At 42.8% G+C, this 20,988-nt stretch overlaps 1 protein-coding gene across 22 annotated transcripts in view; it reads right to left on the reverse strand.

Annotated features, from left to right (window-relative positions):
* Positions 1–20,988, reverse strand: part of DTNA (dystrobrevin alpha) — a 120,446-nt gene that overhangs the window by 13,222 nt on the left and 86,236 nt on the right. For 11 of the 22 annotated variants that reach the window (XM_088019596.1, XM_088019607.1, XM_088019603.1 and 8 more), the window contains 3 exons: positions 18,158–18,271; positions 10,728–10,824; positions 814–973 (listed from right to left, as the gene is read on the reverse strand). In XM_088019596.1, coding sequence (XP_087875722.1) covers positions 814–973; positions 10,728–10,824; positions 18,158–18,271 — 371 coding nt within the window. Of the gene's footprint in view, positions 1–813; positions 974–6,409; positions 6,449–8,940; positions 8,992–10,727; positions 10,825–18,157; positions 18,272–20,988 lie in introns of those variants that run through there. The other 11 variants (XM_088019593.1, XM_088019591.1, XM_088019592.1 and 8 more) reach the window with 3 other exon arrangements.

Genomic DNA, 20,988 nt, shown 5'->3' on the forward strand with positions numbered 1-20,988 from the left:
CATGGTCTCGTTTGTGTGGAAAAGAAGGTAGGTGTTTATAAAAACACACGTAAACATATATACTTATGTATAAAGGAAAAGTTGAGAAGGACCAAACTGTTTAATAATTTGGGAATGAGACTGGCAGGGTGAGGGTCTGTATGAGGATTTTTTTTGAACTTTCTATAGATATAAAAAGCGATAGCAAGAAAAAGTTTCAAAAGGGTTAAAATACTTCCAAATGAACAAACTCATTGGCCTTGAGGACCCCCCTTCCCCCCACCCGTGGTGTATGAATGGAAAAGGCAGCAGGGGGGAGAGCACTGTTCTATTTATCACTCTCTGTGCTCCTCCCTTAACTACGGAGGCTGAACCCCCCCCCCCGCCGCCCGTGGCCCCACGTTGCAGAGGCAATGACTCAACTCTTGAGCGCAGCTGTAAAATGGCGAAGCGCCCCGCTTGATCACCGCAGGGCTACATCCCACTTCAGCTGGGACCGTTTAACCTCAGTCTTGAGTTTGTTTTACCATCAAGGGAAGAAAGCAGGAAATAAGATCATTTATAAAGGTTCCTGGGATATTGGTGGAAGGATTTCCCTTCCCTTCATGATGAGCAAAGACTCATAAAAAATGGAGCCGGGTTGGAGAAGCCGAAGGAAGAAGAAGGTGAAGTGAGAAACACATCAGCCTAAGGAGTTTCCAGACCAGTGTGACCAAGGCCTATGCTGTTATATTCACACTGTGGCTCCGAGGATGACCTCTAACCGCCCAGCACACCGCAGGCTCCTATCTGCGGCGTAGAGAAGCAGAACACACCCACCAGTGCCCCACTTACTTTGCGCAAAGGCCTCCTGAACGTCTCCCCCGACCCCCGTGAGGGAGTCCTGGGGCGTGTGCGACGGGCTGGAGCAGGCAGACGCGGAGCGCACCGGCATGGGGATGGGCCTGCTGATGGTGTGGCTTGGGGAGGAGCGAGGAGAACCTGCCCCCTGCGTCTGGAGAGACAACGCAAGGCATTAATGTGTTTTCCCAAAGCTTCCCAAATGTTAAAAACAGTAACAGTGAGGTTCCCAAGCAGGAGGACGTCCTGGGTAATGGAGATGGTAATCCTAAACCTGAGTTGCAGGTGCAGATAATTCAGGACCTCGTTGTCTATAATCTGGAGTTTTGGTTACATGTTGAGAGTTAAGAATATTAGTAGAGTAGTTCTATGGTACATGAGATGTGTGCCCAAGTAATGAGGCTACTGTTAGGCAGTGAGAATTACAAGGTGTGTCTGTTTCTTCCTCCAAGGAAGTTCTGCGTAGAATAGAAAGACGTTTCAGGACAAAGTTTGAAATATAAACTAGGAGACTATTGGGGATGGATGTGGTTTGTGTAATTCCTAAATTTTCAACCTCTCTGTCCTGGCATAATCTTTAGAGGATAGTTTATAGGCCAGATCATGCCACGTAATATTGTGCATATTGAGTCTCAAAGAATCAAATGAGGTATAAATTGTTTCATCCCTACTTTTTGGTAAAAGTTCACTTCGTCAAATTGCTCTGTGACTCAGGGATTCAGATGGGGAAGAGAAAAAAACTCTTCGTTTCTAATTTTTGGCTACTGTAGGGATTTTTGGCCACATTTCCTATAGGGAATGTCCTTCTCTTCGTCTATGAAAAAGCAGTTATTTTAGCAATGAGAACAGGGAGATTTAAAAGCGAGTGAAGAAAAAAGTAGAAAACAACTAAAAGCCGTTTCTGTCTGCATTACAGTCCTAGGCATGAAACCATTCACACCTTGAATTTCACAGCTTTGTCTCTACAATGAAGTTTCTTGGAAAGATTTTCCGTGTTATAATAATTAGTTTACAAAGGAAGCCAGTCATGAGTAAGGAAATGCAATGCAACCCTCAGGTGCATACTCAAAGATTGGGTGTTCACATAAACTCCATTTGTCTGTTGGGTCTGGCCAGGGAGAGGGAGGACTCTTCCATAGCAAGGCCCAGAGATTCAGCATCAACCCATTCAAACCCATGAGAGCAGTGCTCTGGAGTATTCGATTTAGACTTGCTGTGGGGTCTCTGCTTGCAGTTAAAACACACAACATCAATCCTGTAAAATGCCATGCTGTTAGCTTTCTGGGGCTCAGCATCACACATAAAAGTCAAATCTATGTATTGAGAAAAATCTAGAATTAAAAATGAGACAAAACAGAACAGAGCAGAGCAAAGAACTCGTGTGATGACCAATGGCCTGCGGGTGCCACTCCTTCACTCTCAACGGTACCTTGAATGGTCTGTCCGGGCCCAAGGAAGAGCAGTTTGCCTGCTGGTGTGATGCTTGGCAGCCTGTTGGCCCAGACTGCTCAAGGATGGGTCTGGTTTTCCCTGGCAGACTTTGCCAGCTCAGTCTCATTAACCACGAAACCTCTGCTGAGCTACCATGGCATCCCCCTTCTCCCCATGCCGATAAGAAATGACTTCACTTTTACATCGTGCTTTGCCAGGTAGAAGGGTTTTCATGTGCCTCCCCATTGATTTCTCTCCACAACCCATGAAATAGGCATCATTACTCTAAATGTGCAAGTGTGGATCGCAACGCTCAGAGAGGTAAAAAGGATTGCTCGGGAGGTGGAGTGGGAGAGCCTGGGCTGGGGTCTGAGCACAGATGCTCTGGCTGCCCTGGGCTGCAGGGACCTGGCTGGGTTTGGGCTGCTGAGGGTCCCGCAAAGGAGTTCTGCTGCCCTGAGGGCTGCTTCCCCCTGGGAACCCCTCCTGTGCACCATTCTCTAGGCAGGGCTCCTTGCTCTTTCTTACCTGTCCTTTTCTGCAGAGACCCGTCACACAGCAGGGAGGAGGGACTGGGATGGGAAGTTGGACAGTTGAAGGAAGGAGGTTCTTCTTGCCTACACAGCTGGTTTACCCTCTCAACTCTGGGGAGCCAGACCCTCTTCTGGGGTAGGAGGTTCATAATAATAATAATAATACAACTGTACTTTTATATGTAACTTGCAGGGGCCAAAGCACTTTTACATACATTGTTTGGTTTCATTCTCCTCATAATTGGTGCTAGGAATGATAGTTGCTTATATTTGAATAGCAATTTGCAGTCTATAAAGCAATTTAACCCCAACTATTTCATTTAATCCTCTTAGCAATGATACGAAGTATTATATTGCCATTTTTCAGGTTAGCCAACCGAGGCTCAGAGGTGATAACTGGGTTACCCAAAGCCTCTGAGCTAGAGATTGGCAGAAACAAAGTGGATTCCCAGCCTTTCGTCTACAAGCCCGGGGCTTTCCGACAGCCTCACAGCCGCTTCTGAGGACCACCCATCACAGGCTTCACTAACGGGAGAAAGGTTTAGCAGCGTGAAGGCTGAGAAGGTGCAGGACCTGGACCCACCAGTGAGTGGTGCTGGAGTAGCACCTAGGGCTCTGGCTGGGCTGGACAATACCTTTCAGTTGCCCGGGTCATGGGGTGCAGTATGAGCACCCCAGGGCTGGAAGAGCCTGTGGGCTGTTTATCAATTGCTACAGAAATGCAGGTGCAAATCTCTTATCTGCAAATTGAGGTTCTGAATCCTGGGACATATCTGGAGCCAGTGATTTCAGATGGGGGCTGTGGGTATGCGTTTCAGTATTTTAATGGCTATCCTGGAGCTGCTTGCACCCGTTCCATTGGGCTCTCCAGTACAGGGTGCCTGTGGGGCTGCCCCCTCCCCTTTGGGCACTAACCTGGCCCTTCTAACCTTCCTGTTTGTAATTCTCTTACCTCCGGCGATTCTTTCCCCTTCTCACGCCCTGAGCTCTCCCACTAACTGTGTTAGAGGCATTCCCAGTCCTAACGTTCTGCTTAATAATGCCTGGTCTCCAAAACCAACTTTCCCCACTTCTCTCTGCCTGCTTCCTTCCTTCAAAATCCCTATTAGTGGTTCTGTGTTAAGAGAAAAATAATTGACTGTAGTTATGTGTTAAGGGAAAAACAACGGACTGAATCTAAATTACACCAGTGTGTGAATGATGGGTAGCAACCATCTCCTAAATGAATCTCTTATTGGTGCAATTTCAAGCAGTCTGATTATGTGAAGAATTTAAGTGGAGATTCTGTGCTGGAGACAAGATTCAGTGGCATCTTCCCTGCAACTCCCAACGCCCACGGCATGTCCAGACTCTGGGGAGGGGAAGGCCCTGGCTCCCTGGCTGATCATGTCTCTTTGTCCAGTTTGATGCACTTCCTGGGACCTACCACTGGGAATGTCATCTCTGGCCTTCCTTCCGGCTCTTTCTCTAGGGTCACTAGGAGAGGGCAGTTGCCTCTTGGCATTGGGGTAGATCAGTGGAGATATCACTGGGTTTCATTTTCAGGTGGTGACCCCTGTAGATGGTGGCCTCTGGCCTGGTCATGAAGTCTGGTTGTTTGCTAACAGCTTCAGAAGAGTTAGAGTGAGTAATCTCTGTGAACATCCTTTCCTGGAAATTACTTGATGATTAATGGAGAGAAGACTTAAGGGACAATGGTCCATGCAGATCAATATATAGATCTAAAATTCCTGAGAGGAGAGTTGATTTATGGAAGAAGGAAAACATACATCATATTAAAAATAGCTCACTTCCCAGCGAATAAATGAAAAATTCATTTCTGCACTCCATCCTCAGAGTCCACTCAACTTGCTGTTGTATCAATTTTTAAGAAGTCTGACAAGATCCATACATTTTTCTGATTCTTTACCAGGGAGCATTTTGGTTTCCTCTCAGCACCAGAAATGAGGGAGGCTTCAGGGAAAGGACCAAATGTGTAATCGCTGAAGCAACAGTGCCTGGAGCCACAGCTGAGCAGATGACCATGAGACAGGGGTGTACACCCTCCCCCTGCCTGAAAAGTCTGCCTCAGGTTTGACTGGGAACACAGCCCAGTCCACCTAGTTTTCCTTAGCAGCCTGAGAAGGTTCAGCAGAGCAGTGTTTGGCTATGTTCAACCCTCTTATCATCCTTTCTTCTGATACACATTCACTGACTATCCTTGTAGGGATTGCTGTGTCCACCGTGCTGTGGGGATACAGATGAGGTGACTAATTCTGACAGATCAGGCAGGAGGCATCACTTGACTTGGGTCTTAAGAGTGGCGATTTCGGGGCAGAAGAGAGGATGTATTGCAAGGAGAGAAGAACATTCTAGGCCTTGGAGTGTCATGAGCAAGGAAAGGGAAGGGTGCGGAGGCCAGGATGGTGGATGTGCCAGCCAGGTTCGTTGTGGGGAATGGAGGGGACTGAGGCTGGTGAGGGGTGATGCCAGGTTTGGGGGTCTCTAATGCCATAAAAAGGGCTAGATTTAATCTGAACTAGAAGGTCATCTCCTCAGGTTTTTAAGTAGAGAAATAATTTTTACTTTCCTAGAATTAACGGACTGATCCCTAATTTTAAAAAAGGTTGTGTAAGAGAGTGAGAGAGTCTGAGAGGACATGTTTTGAACATTAGATGTCAGTCCTAATATCACAGTCGGTTATTTAGGAGGTGAACTCCCCCCCGCCACTCCCCTACCCCACCTGTGATTGCATCACCACTCTCCCCAGGATACCCACCAGAGAGGATGCGCAAGGGGAACAAAGGAAGGTGAACTGATGCCGGTAGAACTTGTCATTTCTGGCCTGTTCATGTTCTATAATGTGTTTGGGAGAAGTGGGAACCTGAGCGACCAGGATTTCCTGAGTTCACGGGGCCTCCAGTTGTAAAGAGAGAAGAAAATGGGGGCAGGAGGTAGGATTTGAAATGTTTCACTTTCCTCCTCTGACTGAGACACTTAGTTAACTGGAAGGAGGAGAAGTGGATATGTGTGTGTGTGTGTGTACATGCGTGTGTGTAAAATATGGGTCCAGTTAGAGAAGTTTACATATTGTTGGACGCATGTGTATACATCTATACGCAGTTTTATACCAGTCTCTGACATGCATATAGTATTTTACAAAGTGCTTTCACATCCATTATCTTTGAAAATCTATGCAACAGTCCCGTGAGCCATGTATCATCAGTGTGTTTGAAATAAATTCCCGGGAAGCCAACTGACTTACTCAAGATCTTACAGGTGTGAGTGAAGAGCGGGGACCCCCTACAATCAGGTCTAACACCAGCGGTTTCTCTACAAAAATTTTTATTGAGACCTTACATTCTGAACTCAAAGCCGGGATATCTGGTTTTAGATTGGGATGTGATATTTGGCACTGGAAGTCTACCAGAAACTCTGAAACATACTGTCAACTGCAATTACACCCCAGCTGCCTTCATTATTAAGCTTTTTATGAGTGTTCTTCTTATGGTTCCTTCAATAAATCTTAAAATACACAAAGAAGAAAGAGGGTAGGATAATTTTGATGCAAGTTTTGTAAAAAAAAATTTATTGCTTATGATACCATAATCATCATATTATATTACAGGCACTATTTTTTTTTAAATTCATGTTCTCTCCTCAAGGGGAATAAATTCATGCGTTACCTCTAACAAGAAACAGTATAAGTAGGAATTATATATACCAGTATAGTAAAATACATTGAACCACACAGACTTATGATAAAGCAAGTAGAGGTTATTAAATCAAGCACAATTTGTTGTGCGCAGTGTCTGAAATCTGATTTTACAAAGAGAATGTCCCCAAAGGGGTAAGGCTCATAAATAAAAACAGAATTTAGAAGCAGACGCCAGACTAAAACCTCTAAATTCTCTCCTTAGATCATGTTATACCAAAGGAAGTCTATGTATTTGGATGGCATAAGTTCATTTCCTTGTAGAACAGCCTGCTCCGGATCGGGCCAGACAGGGTTCTGTCTTTAATTTTGACTGAAGGTCAGTATAATAATCAGCCACTTGACATCTGCGGCTGCATTTATCCGTTTTATTACTTAGCACTCCTTCTCTAAAGCTCCGAGGGAAGACTTCCTTATATTTCATGCCAACAGAAATTTTGGTCCCTTGAGAACTGGCATTTCGGTTCTGATAAAACCACCAAATATGTTTTCCTTTTTTTTGTGTGGTCTCCTCGCCAAAAAGCTCAGAGGCACACCCTTGTCCCTTACGATGAGCATATTGGCATTTTCTTTTCTTTCGTTTCTGATTTTTCTGGATTTATTTTATGAAGCCATTGTTGATGTCTGTTGTTGTAAGATACCTCGGGTCCTTTTCGAGAAGAGGCTTGAGTATACAAGCAAAAAGCAAAGGAGTAAAGACGAGTAAACGGTCTCCCCACCCAGAGAGTGCGTTGCTGCCATCTGGGTGTTGCCAGTGAGGGCCCTGTAGAGCCCCTGCAGCAGGACCCAACTGAGGGCTGCCTCCGAGACGCGGAGCCGTGGAGGGCTCCATGGGAAGAGCTGGAAGGCAAGGAGGCAGTATACTGTTCTACGCCTGCAGCCGTGCTTTGGCTCTGGGCAGCCATGGATTCATGAACCCACTGGTCCACTGAGCCTTTCCAGAACGGGTGGCCTGGGAAGAGGTGGGAAAGGGGGTCCTCTGGCTCAAGCGAGGCTGACTGACTAGAGGATGGTTGCCCTCTCTCTCCACTAAGTGGAAGAAGGTTACATTTGAGCCTTTTTTTTCCTTTTTCTGTGCACATGCTAAGTCAGAGACAGGAAAGAAAAGAGGCTGTTGCAAAGAGAAGCTGCTAGCACAGCAAGGCATTTTTCTCTAGCATGATCTAAGTGTGTTGGAAGTACAATAGCAATGCCCCGTGTGTGGCTTTACAGGCAATGATACAGGCTATATGTGTCCGTCCTTCACCCAGGGGGACTACCTCTCTTTCAGATTTGACTCTAGTCAAGTAATTTTTTTCACAAAATACAAAATAGTGTAATACATTGTCTTTATTGTCTGACATTACAGATTAGTTTCACACTTTCCTTTTTTACAGACCATGGGAATGAAAGGTAAAAATGTGTCCAGCATTTTGCAAACATTCTTTGTTACACACAAACACACACAATGAATAACAGGAAAGAGAATACAGAAGAATAAAAGGTACGTTGAAATCGGACAGGCTGTGGTTCTAATCGATCCCAGGAAATAATATGAAACTTCCTGATAACACTAGCAAGTGGGATATACTGTCATACACAGCTTGGTACATGCACTGGACATTAAAGCTGCTGTTATTTTGCTTCTATTTTGTTATTGTTATTTTTTGAGTATGCTACTTCCTCTGCTGGCTCTGGACCTGACCAGAGGGTCAGGCATAGGGTTCCAGTTTAGACTACGGTTAGAGAGTCACAATGCTCCTGTTTCCAGAGAAGATGTAGGTAAGGGCCTTGTGAACTCCCAGAGCAGGAAGGTTCTTGGTGATATGAAAAAGCCTGAAAGTTACCTGTTCTCTTGAGATTATTTTGAACCAATGGTAGGAATTCTGCTTGCAAGAACTAAACAGTGGGAAGTGAACGCTTGCTGAGTACAGTGTTTCTCTTAGATTGAATACATTTTGGTGACGGGGAGGACAGGGCTTAATAATTATGCAATGAAAAGAGATGCAACTGGCTGACTTCTATACAAAGAGGTCCCACACCTTTCCATTAAAATGGAAACTGAACTAAATGGTCAACAGCATGAGAGGACGTAGAAGGTAGCTTGAGTGCTGCGGGTTTCTCTTAATGTAACTTTAGTGGTGGCGGTGGGTGTCTCTCTACTAAGAGAAGGGTCTGATCAACAACCCAGAAAAGCATGAGACTGGTTTGAAACATAGACTGCTGGAGATCTAGAAAGGTTCCAACAAATTACAATTTTTTTTTTTCCCTCTTCTAAAAGATGTAATAGCTCTTGTTTGGATGCCGACAGTAGTAATAGTTATAAAAAACACTAAATTTTATATGTGTCCATTCAAGCACTACATTGAAAGGGAAGCAAATTAGTATGATTTTTTTTTTCTCTTTCCAAACTGAAGCATGAACATACATTAGAGGCAAAAGCAATGAGAAAAACAGCAGGATGGCAGGCCCCTCCACAGTTAGTTAAGACCTGCAGTAGGGAACATAACTTACTCCCTGCTTCAGTTCTTCTTCCTACAGAAAGATTGAATCAATAATAGTTAGATTACCCAGGGTTCCAGCAAGAGCATGTATACAGTGTGAGGGAATGCAAGGTGGGGGAAACATCAACATGGCTCTAATGGGAGCCTCTCCTACCTTGGTGACTTTTAGTTCCACGTCTATTTAGGTATTTGAGACAGACCATCTCTTTCCTCCCTCTGTCCATCCATCTTTCAATGTGGTCTATCCCTCTCTCCTGGTGTTTGTACATCCTGTTCTGATAGACTGTGCTCGGGCAGGCTAGCTAGGTGGATGCAAAGATGGCTGATGGTAAATGGACCCCTGTCACATCGCTATGGTGACAGAAGCTATGGGAATATAAGTGGGGGGCTGTTTTCAAGGTTTCCTGTCATTCAGTGAAGGGAAAGATGAGATCGACGCTCTTCATTTGGTATATTTGAAAAGGAAAGCAGAAAGAGCTTTTCTGGATCATCAAATGAGAAAATAGGGCAGAAACAGTAAGAGGTTATTAGTTATCTAGTCCTGTCTTCATACGTACAGTACCACAAAAACTGAGTTCTTTGCCTTACATGTCTGAAAAGGAAATTTCGTTTAGAGAAGATAAAGCATTCCCAACACTGATGGCAGGAAAAGTTGACTAAGGAATAAAAAAAAAAGAGCAGAGAAAACAAAAGAAAGAAGTGTCACACTTATATCCGTGCCAGGACACAGGTTTCAACAAGTATTTATTAAATAAATAAAAGAAGGGAAGAAAGGAACAAGGAAGAGAGAAAGAAAAGAGAAAAAAGAAAAGGAAAGAGAGAAAAAAGAAAAGGAAAGAAAGAAAAAGAAGGGACAAACAATAAATGATGGTGTGTCAGGGATGTGGGAGACCCAGGGACCGGAAGTATGGATGTCTGTCTCACAGGTGAGCTGCCCCAGGGACCTGGCCTTCCTCACTCCATCAGAAGTTTCAGTTCCTGCCTTTGGCAAGTCCCAGTTCCACTTCACAGTGGTTTCTGCTTGTCTACATCAGGCAGGATAACCACATAGCACTGATTTCCCTACTGAGCCAACTGTGGCCAAGGGGCCATCATTAGTCTCCCTGTGATGTGGAATGTGATTTAGTACATACCGAAGAAGGGAATAGGGATTTATGAAAGGAAGAATGCTACTTCCCAGTGAGAATGACATCACAGCACTCTGCAGAGCACTTCCCTAGGTCATCATATTAAACCCTCTACCTGAAGAGAGCAAATTCCTATTTACAGTTTGCATTTGAGACTCATAGAAGTTATGTGACTTGCTGCTAAAGTCACACAGATGAGATGAAATATTTCACCGAAATTAAGTTATTACTCTTAATAAAAGTAGTCACCCCCAAAATTTCATGGCTATATCTTCATTTTCTGAATTAGACATTAGCTTCTGTTCACTTTATTCAGAACTACTGAAGCTATTAAATGTAAAGTATTCCTAAATAAATTCAGTTTTATTATTTTCAAGGACATAGGAACTGGAAATAAGCCAAGAAGTTGTCCTTTGAAGGACGTCAGTGGTCTGGTTCCAGGAAATGGAGAAGAATGAGCCTTGTCATTGACTGCTATCATTTGATGTATCTAAGAAAAGATCCTGTATCTGAGACTGAAGCCATATTCTGGGGCTAATCACATATAGTCATTGGAAAAACCATTGCACATTATATGTGAAAGATTTTTTACAAAATGCCACAGTCAGAGGTCTAGGAAATATTTACTCGAACGTCTTACCTTTAGTAGCTTCATGAGACCTTCTAACTGGACCATTAGCTCTCTCCGGCTCTCCTGGAGAGCAGACATTCTCTGTTCCAGCTCATCCTTGCGCTGTCTAAGAAAGAAGCAGTTGTCATCAGAACAGCATTCAACCCACTGAGCTGATCACATTTCTCAGTCTTGTGGCAGGAGTGGACCACCAGAAAAAGGGCATCTCTGGATCTCTGACATGGTTTCCAGGCACGGAGATGTTGTCAAATGAATGAACATGAGGTGTACATTTGTTTCTTAGAAGTCGTACTAAAATAGAATTAGAATCCTATTGGATTTTCCCTCCCCTCCCCCACTTCTACCTTGAATTAACCATTTAGTGAACTCTTTTCTGAATGCTTACTATGTCCTGGGCCCTGTGCTCTGCCACTGAGCTCCCTGAGACAACAAACCCAAAAGCCAAACTGTCACTGAAAAGGGTCAATCCCATAGATCCTCCAAACCCAAGGACCCTTTTGTAAATCTCAAAGGAAATACCAATACCTTAGTATTTGGAAATTGGATTTTAAGAGTTCATTTTTCATTTCTTCCATTCTTTGTATGCAATGCAGTGCCTTTCAGAGGTGAAATATTCATAGTACAGAATTTTTATAGTCAATTTAAGTTTTCTGCTTTGGGTTTGACTTTATATAAAGCAAAGTCAGAATAAAGGAGTTCCTACACAATTGTTCTAACTGAAAATAACCTATAAGATTTGTGTTTGTTTAATTTTGTTTGTTTTGCAGAACTTCTATTAAACTGTCAGCAAGAATGGAAACCACAAAGGACAATCTCTACTCTGTCATTTATATTGACACTAAGAGGTACCAAATATACCTTTGAAAGAGAGAAAAGAAATGAAACAGTATGGGGAAGAATGTTAATGGTTCACATTTCTGACGTCTATGTATATTTTTCAAGTCAATTGCAAATCTGTTATTTCATGATCATTAGTGAATAATACATACAATTTTTTCCCTTGTCCCAAAGGCTTTTGTCTGAGTTTGAGATACTGGAACTTATATTTTAAAAATGTGTGGATGCTTTAACCATGGGCTAATGTATGAATTGATATGCCCAGTCTCAATGGCATAGGCATAATATTAAGTGGAGCTAGAGCAGAGACTCTGAAATGAAAAACTGACAATATAAAAATGTCATGCTGACATAGGTCAATGACTCATCCAATTGAAAGATATTTTGTGGGAGGACAGGTTATGGATATTAATGAAACATTTCTAATTTGCTTTGATACAGGCTTTCTCTAATGATTTATGAATTTAAAATTTATAAACATGTCTCAACTCTTTTTGGATATATTTGTATTTTTGGCTTTTATTGCCACTTAAGGCTTACTCTCAGAGCATTCCTTCCTTTGATTTTCTTTACAGTTTCCTCTTTTCTGAGTCCCAAAGGACAAGGAACATCATGATTTTATAGACTTTAATGGTATTTTATTTTAGTCTTTGTCTTCCAGGGCTGCAACATTCTAATTTTGAAAGCCTTGCTCCATTCAAAAATATTCTTCAATGACAAATCCACTAGCTGTTTTATCTTTGACCTTGTCTGCACATCATGTTCCAAATATACCCACGATAGGGCTTGGCAGAAGGATAGAGAATGTTTCTGATATATTTCCAGTTCTCTTCCAGATATTGCTCTGTAATTTTTGGATTTTTGGTCAGAGAAGCACTTTGTGAAGAGGGTTGCAGTAAAATTCCAATATTGTAGATAAGAAATACTAAGAAAGGCATCTAAAAACTATGAGAGAAAGTTAACTGGTATTAATTTAGAATTAATCAACATTAAAAAACACTTATTTGTACTTCTTTCTTTCTTTTTTAAAAGATTTTATTTATTTATTTGACAGAGAGATAGAGAGAGAGCACAAGTAGGCAGAGCGGCAGGCAGAGGGAGAGGGAGAAGCAGGCTCTCCGCTGAGCAGGGAGCCTGATGCGGGACTCGATCCCAGGACCCTGGGATCATGACCTGAGCCGAAGGCAGATGCTTAACCAACTGAGCCACCCAGGTACCCTGTACTTTTTTCTTATAGTAGTAATCTTTCAAAACAAATCTTTCTTTTTTAAAAGATTTTATTTACTTATTTGACAGAGAGCAAGAGAGAGAGAGCACAGAGGGAGAAGGAGAAGCAGACTCCCCGCTGAGCAGAGAGCCCGAGGTGGGGCTCCATCCCAGGACCCTGAGATCATGACCTGAGCAGAAGGCAGACGCTTAACCGACTGAGCCACCCAGGTGCCCCTGACATCTACTCTTTCATGCATTTGATTGAATTCAATTTTTTAAAAAATTCACTTAATAATGTCTTTATTTAATCTTCTCTATAAGTGTTTATTTAATCTTCTCTCTAAGTGGCTACCAAATGTGGGTCTGATTAACAAATTTGTGGTGTAGCTTCTATGGTTCCAAGTAGGAACAAGAAAACAAGGACTAAGTAGTGATTTTATTTTCATAGAGCTTAATGTATTACATCTCTAAAGGAATGCCTTTTATTCTGAGATTCTGCCAGATTATTTCTAATTTTGCATGTGTGTTAAAACCTACTTTCGCTTGGGGCATCTGGTTGGCGCAGTTAGGTAAAGGGTCTTACTCTTGGTTTCAGTATCCTGGGATCGAGCCCCGCATTGGGCTCTGTGCTCAGGAGGGAGTCTGCTTGAGATTCTCTCTCTCCCTCCTCTTCTGCCCCTCCCACTCGTGCTTATTCAAATAAATAAATAAAATCTTAAGGAAAAAAACAACCCTGCTTTCTCTTAGGACAATGTTAGGACAACAGGCAAAATTTTAATATAGATTGTCTATTAGATAATAATAAACATCAATATTAACTTGCCTGAATATGATGATGGTGCCATGGTTATATAAGAGAATACATTTTTACCTAGGAAACATACACAGGAGTACTTAGGGGTAAAGGGTTATGACGTCTGCAACTTACTCTCAAATGACTCATCAAAAATGTGTATGTAATTGTTATATATTAACATACAGAGGGAGATAGAGAAGGATGTGGTAAAATGTTTGCAATCACTAGGTGAAGTATAGAAGGACATTCATTGTGATATTCTTACAACTCTTTTGTAGGCTTAACATTGTTCCAAAGTAAAAAGTTAAAAAATATACCGTCATTCATGAAACTGCAGTGAAAAGAGACAATGGTAGTTTTAAAAATATATCACTTTGTGGTAAAACAAAAAGTACTCAACTCTATGTTGTTTCCCAAAAAATAATTAAAAAATTAAACTAGTCTATTAAATTCAACTCTGGAAACTACAGACTTGCAGCAGAGATTATACTTTCATTTTTAATTAATAGAACAAAAAATTCAACTTATATTAGCAAGTTTTCTTCAAGAATAATTTTATATACATTGAAAATAATGTAATTTTGGGTGTATAAAATAAAATGCTTATTTTTTGGGCAAGGTATAGACATGGAAATTATACTTTTTTCCCCTGTGAGATTTGTAGTGTGAAGTTAGTTGCTTCACAGTTTTAATAAATGTTTTCTTCATCTTACAAGATGGTATTGTCTTTGCAAACACACTTCTGTAGCTATCCCTTCAAGTTTTGCAGCTTATCCATTCATCCCACAAACATCCATTCAGCACTTTTGTTTTAAGACACTGTAAATAAAATAATGAGTAGGATACGGTTTTTATCCTTGGGTGAAAGAGGAGGAGAGAGGAGAAATAAGTTCAAAACAATGATGGCGAGCATACAATAAAAATTCAAACAAATTGCTATATATGGTGATACCAAATAAGATGCCCAGTTCCAAATGGTGGTAGAAGTTTAAGGAAGGCTCGCTAGATAAATTTGCAAAATCTCCCTCAAAAACTCTACCCAAATGTAGAAGGGAAAGACCTCAGGGACCATATGGAATATTCCAGACCTTTCTCTGCTTCATCTCTGCCTCTTGATTGCCTGTATTCTTGAAGTTATTAGTAAAATTCAGTACTGGAGTAAGATCTCTGATTCATGTGAGTCTGACTTTAACAATCTAACTCACTGTATTGGCTCGATATGTAACTATCATCCTTCCTGGCTTCCTGTTTTGGGATTAAGAGCAATATCCTCAAGATGGTTTGTGAGGCCACAGCATCGTGGTCTACCCCTACCTACATCTTCAGCTCCATCTCTTACCGTACACCCCTTCATTCACTGCATTCTAGGCCTATCGATCTTTCAGTTCCTAAAAAAAGTGCCAGATTTCGCTACTGCCATTTGGTCATTGCACATCTGGTCTCTCTTCCAGGGCACCCTTCATCAGCTGTTCCAGCCCCTCTGCTACCCTTAATCCCCATTTCCTATGTATTCATCTTTCATACTTCAACTCAAACAATCCTTCTTCATGGTACTCTTTTCTGACTGCAGTGAAGGGCAGGTTTGATAATTATGTCTCTATTTAAAAGTAAGATTCCTTATAGCACTTATCTCAGTTTGTAATTATCTTCTTATTTGTGCAGTTATTTGATTTATGTCATTTTCCTACTGGACCACACATTCTGCGAGACCAGGACAGTATCTTTCTCAACTCAATTCTGGGCATACTGCATTTTAGAAATATTTACTGAGTGAACTAAATGAATAATAAAATGAGGAAAGATAAATCTGAAAGCAGTGTAGATGGACCAGAGGACAGGAATCAATTGAGTAATAACAGTCCAGCAGGAGATAATTAAGACCCACGAAGAGGAGATGGAATCCACCTGTGTTACTCACTGTGTGGGATCTTGGGCAAATTATTTAGCTTCTATGAATCTCAGTTTCCATATCTATACAAAGAGTAAAATAATAGTGTCCATCTCCCGGCTTTGTTACAGCAATTACCTGGGACAGTGTATGTAGAGCTTAGTGCATAGGAAGTGTCAGATTAGTACACAGAACTGTCCATCACTTGATCCCATTCAGTTGCCAGATCTGGGTTGCAATCCTGGCTTGCAGCTTTCTTGCGGCTCATGTGCAAATGGACATGTGATTATTTAGAAAGGTCATAGTGCTCTTAAGATAAAAATAAACTATGTGTTCATGAAAAGCAGAGCTCTGTTTCTTTGTCCCCTTGCCTGTTCCCCAGCTGAAAGAAATTTCTCCTTTTAGTTTCTCAATAAGAGACCCAGGCAGGCTGCAATGGAGGGAGAAGATCTCTATCAAAGAGTTCCCATGGCAGCTTCACATAGCCACCCCTCAGTGTGAACTAAGGCCAAAGTAACTGTGGAAGAGGCCATTGTTTTAGAGTCCAAAATGTCTAAAGAATAAAAGTTAGACTACCCAAAGGAGCTCTCTTAACCTGGGATGTCAGGGTTTCTCTGAAATCCCCAAATTGTGAAAGTGCTTGGTATGGACTAAGTGGCTTATCAGCATCTCAAGAAATATCCAGGTAGAAGAAATGTGTAGAATATGGAGGCAGGCAAACAAATCCGTTGGGATTTAGGTGTCTCAGGCCTCAGGCCTCTGGCCTCTGGTATGGGCCACTGGCTGACAGTGAGCCCCCCAAATACTGAAGTTTCTCACAGAGCCAGACTCCTCAGCATAGGTTTGGGCTTGGCTGGGTCTATGGGAGGGCCCACAAGGCAGGGCCAGGAGGGTGGTTAGAATTATCAGTCTATTCCAAGATAGTAATGTCAAGGAGGGAAGAAATATCAGTTGGAAAACTATCATCAGTGACCCAGGCACATCAAGGTGCCTTCTCAGACTGCATCATCCAAATAGAACCAAAGACTTTCAAAAAGCAAATGCTAAGGAGGGGATCTGATGAAAACATTTATGAAAAATTCCTAGTCATCATGCCTCCAACAGAGAATGGGGCAATCAATGGAAGAGGTATAATGAACATTCCAGACAGAGACAAGGTACCTTGATGCGTAGATGAATGATTACTCTATTTCTAAGTTGGTTTATTCAGTTATATTTCTGTCTATGTTAGACTTGCAACTTGTGAGCCTGGAGGGCCTACATAATCCTATTAGGCAAAGATTCTTTCAAGCAGGCATTTACTTTTATATGCCTTTGAGGATGATGATATGAAATATCACTTTTTCCTTCCCATGTTCATCCCTTCTGGGAGATGGTGTAGTAGGATGTGCAAGGATTTCTAACACATCTCCCTGAAGGTAGGACCAGAGATTCTATCATTTGAAAAGGAAGAATTTCTGATTCTTCCATTAAATTATTTTGTTATTTCAAAGTATGACATGATCTGTTCACATCAAGCAGCTCTCCCAGGTTGCAGCTTCCATAGATCTCCCTTCTATAACTCATGCCTTGGGCGGGCCTGCCATCTAGACAGGTGCACGAGCCTGGGGAGAGCAAGCGTGGAGCCTCGCTGGGAGCAGGCAGAGCCTGTAGCCTGCGGTGCCTGGATGTTAACATGTCTGAAGAGCAGGGCTGGGATGGACCCCCCAGAAACATCTGTGGTAAAATCCACACACAGCCATACAGAACCTGCTTAATGTAGTTGTTCTGTATGGAAGAAGTCAACAGCACTCTAATTCTGACAAGGGTTTCTGAGAAGAGGCATCTGTACTTCCTATAAAAAGTATGCCTCAGAATTTTGCATACACCCAAACTGGAAGATGGAAGGAATGTCATGCTTGCTAAGTCCAAGTGCCTCGTGAAATATGACATTTCTGAGGCAATGGCTTTGAATTTATGCTTGTGTTGTTTGCTATACAAACAGGTTTGAGTATGTGCCATAGTCAAGGCATGGAGCTAAGCCGGCCTGGGGGGCAGCCCTTGGCACCCACCCTTTCGCACCTGGGCACAGTGGGAGGCGCTGAGGTCCTCGGCTGCTCTCCACCATTCTGACTCTGAGAAGTGCACTGAAATTCAGGGGTGGGACCAGATGACCTTCTAGGGTCCTTTCCATCTCAGATGTTTTCTGGTGCCAGACTAGACAATACCAGGTGTTTTAATTCATTTGCAGAGCAAGAAGGTATGAGGTCTGTTCTTTAAGCATGTAAAGCTATTACAGACCACGATTCAGAGAAAATCAGACTCCTTTTTATGGCTTATAGGTAAATTTTTAAGTGTACAAACCTGTGATGTTTATTTAGCTGTTCATGTGTTTGTTTTGTTGATCACTTGTATCATAAACACGTTGTCGGCAGTGCAAATAACAAGAAAGAGTTGAATTCACCTTTTTTTTTTTCCAGTGAGAGATTTTGTTTCTAAAGAGCACTGTTTCCCCTTCTCCGTGTCAAATGAAAGAATAAAATATAAACAGCATCCTTGAAACCCCCCAAATACCAGAAATTAGGGATGTGCTATTAAAAAAGAAAAAGCACACATATGTATGTCAGCAGCTCGGGTGGCTGAGGACTGTTTCCTGGTTAGACGCTGTTGGACTTTTTGAAGATCCCCGTCACTTGCACGCCCCAAGAGGCCTGGGGCTCCCCCTCTTACCTGAGGAGCCGGAGCTCGGCCAGCAGAGTGGGGTTTTGCTGCGCCTTCTCTGGGGTGGGCTGAGAGGCTTGTTCATGCTCTAGCCGCAGCCTCTGGATCTCCTGTAAGATTTCTCTTGGGAGAGAGGAAGAAGGTAAGAAACTAGGATCAGTCACCTTCCAGGGGATCCCGGATACTCACATCTGGGCGGGGCCATCCCGTCTTCGGCAGCAGGAGCATGCGCACCAACGCTGTTTAGGAGCTATTGGCTGTGGGGAGCTGGGCACTGATGGGGAAGGGAAGGCTCATCTCAGCTCAAGCACGTCCAGACTCTGCGCATGTTGCTGGAGCCTTCAAGCTGAGAGGGCTCGCCAGGACCTAATGATCTCTCTATTAAGTGATATAATGCTGTGGTAATGTGTTCAACTTTGAAAAGTGCACTGCTTCCGAGCAAAAAATGTATCTTCTGATTATTGATGATCACAGTGTGACACCATGAAAAGTACTTGCAGCTACCAAGTTAGAGGTGCTTGGAGGGAAAATAAGGATAAATGGTGTTCATTTCACAAAACTAAATAACCCCATTCTCTCAGCAGGAATGAGATTCCTCTCGCTGGATTTATTTGAGAAGGTCCCTGTTAGGCAAAATTCTTTTTCTTTTTTTTAACATTTTCGGCCTTAACAATGGATCTCGATGAGGGTAGCCTTTGAAGGAAAGTGCTTTTAAAAGGATTCACTGTAATTGAGTGTGTGACATAAGAGTGCTATTGGCGTGACCTCTGTCCGGGGTGAGATGTGTCAGTCTATTATTGATGTTGGAGCCTGGGCTGCCCCACACTGAGGTGAACATTAGGCCAGCCATAAAGGATAGGTGACCTGTGCAAGGCAAATTATCCCTAAGTGAGTTAGAAGCCATTAAGCAAGGTTACAAGTCACATATTCTTGGGGGAGGGTTCAGTCTCCCATCCAGCAAAATGCACAAGAGACAGACAATAAGAACAAAACACCAAGGAATGGAAGGTGAACTTGGTGAGCAAGGGGGATGGCTTTCCATCTGAAGGCTGATTTACAACTGCCTGCTTCATAAACACACCAGAGTTAAGGAGCTAATTATCAGTCACTACACCTCTAGCAGGTGCAGTGAGAAGACTGAACTAAAATTCAATGGTTTCCCACCTTTTTCTGTCCCCCTTGGTGTTCCATGTTGGAAAACTTTCTTTAAGAGAAATTTTTTATGGGAATTCAATACATCAAATGGTTAAAAGGGAGCTGCTCTGGTGAAAGAAAGGGTGGGTCCTGAGCTGCAAGCCCTTCCTCCCCGCTCTTCAGGCACCTTGACAGAGACCCCCCCCCCCCCCCCCCCGGTCCCACAGAGCTCAGCCTGAAAATCAGTAAGCTGGGATTTCAAAGATCTCCTTCAGGGCTATCATCCTGATATTCTACGACTCCCACTAGCTCTCCTTGTTGGTTCCAAGGACAGAACCATGACGCAGCATTTAGCCTAAGGAAGAAAAAGAGAGAAGCAGCTCTGATAAGGAAAATAACGGTAAGATATGTAAAGAACATTGAGTACTTAGTCTCTACCCAGGAACAATGCTCTCTTCTTTCATCTTATTTTATATAATCCTCATACAAATTATTTTATATGTGGTATTGCTATTATCTGTTTCATGAATAAGGAAATCAAAGCACAGGCCAATTAAATGAGTCACCCAAGTTCAATAACAAATAGGTAGCAGAGGTGATCTGAACTCAGGCTGCTTGGCTCCAAAGCTTGTATATATCCGACTCCCTCTGTCTTTGGTACTTGCTCTGACAGGTCTAGCCTATGCAGGCTCTGACTTCTGCATCACAATATAAAGAGTCCTGCTACTCCTAATACCAATCCCAACTGGCTCCTCCAAATGTGCTATGAGGAAGCATCATCTTCCTCATAAGATTACTGCTGAAATGTCCACTACCTAGGGTAGTCACAAAGTGAAGTGAGGAACTCTATCCTCTCCTGAAGCTCAGATATCTGATTAGTGGGTTAATTGTCACCTGGGAGACCATGGGATCCCTGGGTGAATTCCCATGGTGCAGCAGTCGGACCTGGATAAGTTTCTGGGATGTGGTTCTGGGGTCTTTGGAGGGCATGAGTCCACTGGTTTAGAGAAAAGTGTTCAGGATGGACTAGATACTCTTCAGGCATGGGGTGGGGAACTCTATGGGCCATGAAAGGACTAAGGGACCGGATGAACTTCTCTTTCTGACATGTGTTCTCACTCCTATTTCTTTATTCTCTCTCTGGTCCTAAAACATGCATTCGGAGAGTACAATATCCAGAAACATCTTGGAAACAAGCAGTAAGAGTGGTAGCACAGGACAGCTCGGGCCATGAGGACATTCGTGGTGCTTCTTGCCTGAAATCCCACATGGAGGCAGATATTCTTGCCTGGGGTATTTCCTTAAGGGAAGTTCTGATTTCTCCTCATGCTCAGTAGAAGCAGAGGATTGGCAGGGAAAATAGTGCTCTGGAGAGGTGGGGGAGCAGGAGAACACTACAACCAAGATAGGATATTTGTGGGCTTGGGAGTTTTCACTTTAGTCTTTCTTTCCTTCTAAGAACATGGAAGTGTGCCAACCAAGTTTGTATCTTCCTTTACATTTTTGTCCACAGAACTTTATTTTTTTTTAAGATTTTATTTATTCATTTGACAGAGAGAGAGAGAGAGAGCAGAAGCAGGGGGAGCAGAAGAGGGAGAAGCAGGCTCCCTGCTGAGGGACTTGATGCCAGGACCTTGGGATCATGACCTGAGCTGAAGGCAGATGCTTAACCAACTGAGCCACCCAGGTGCCCCTCTCCATACAAC

This window comes from Eumetopias jubatus, unplaced genomic scaffold (assembly GCF_037043125.1).
Source record: "Eumetopias jubatus isolate StellerSeaLion01/CBP00866 unplaced genomic scaffold, mEumJub1_p1.0 scaffold_16, whole genome shotgun sequence".
Classification (NCBI taxonomy): Eukaryota; Metazoa; Chordata; class Mammalia; order Carnivora; family Otariidae; genus Eumetopias; species Eumetopias jubatus.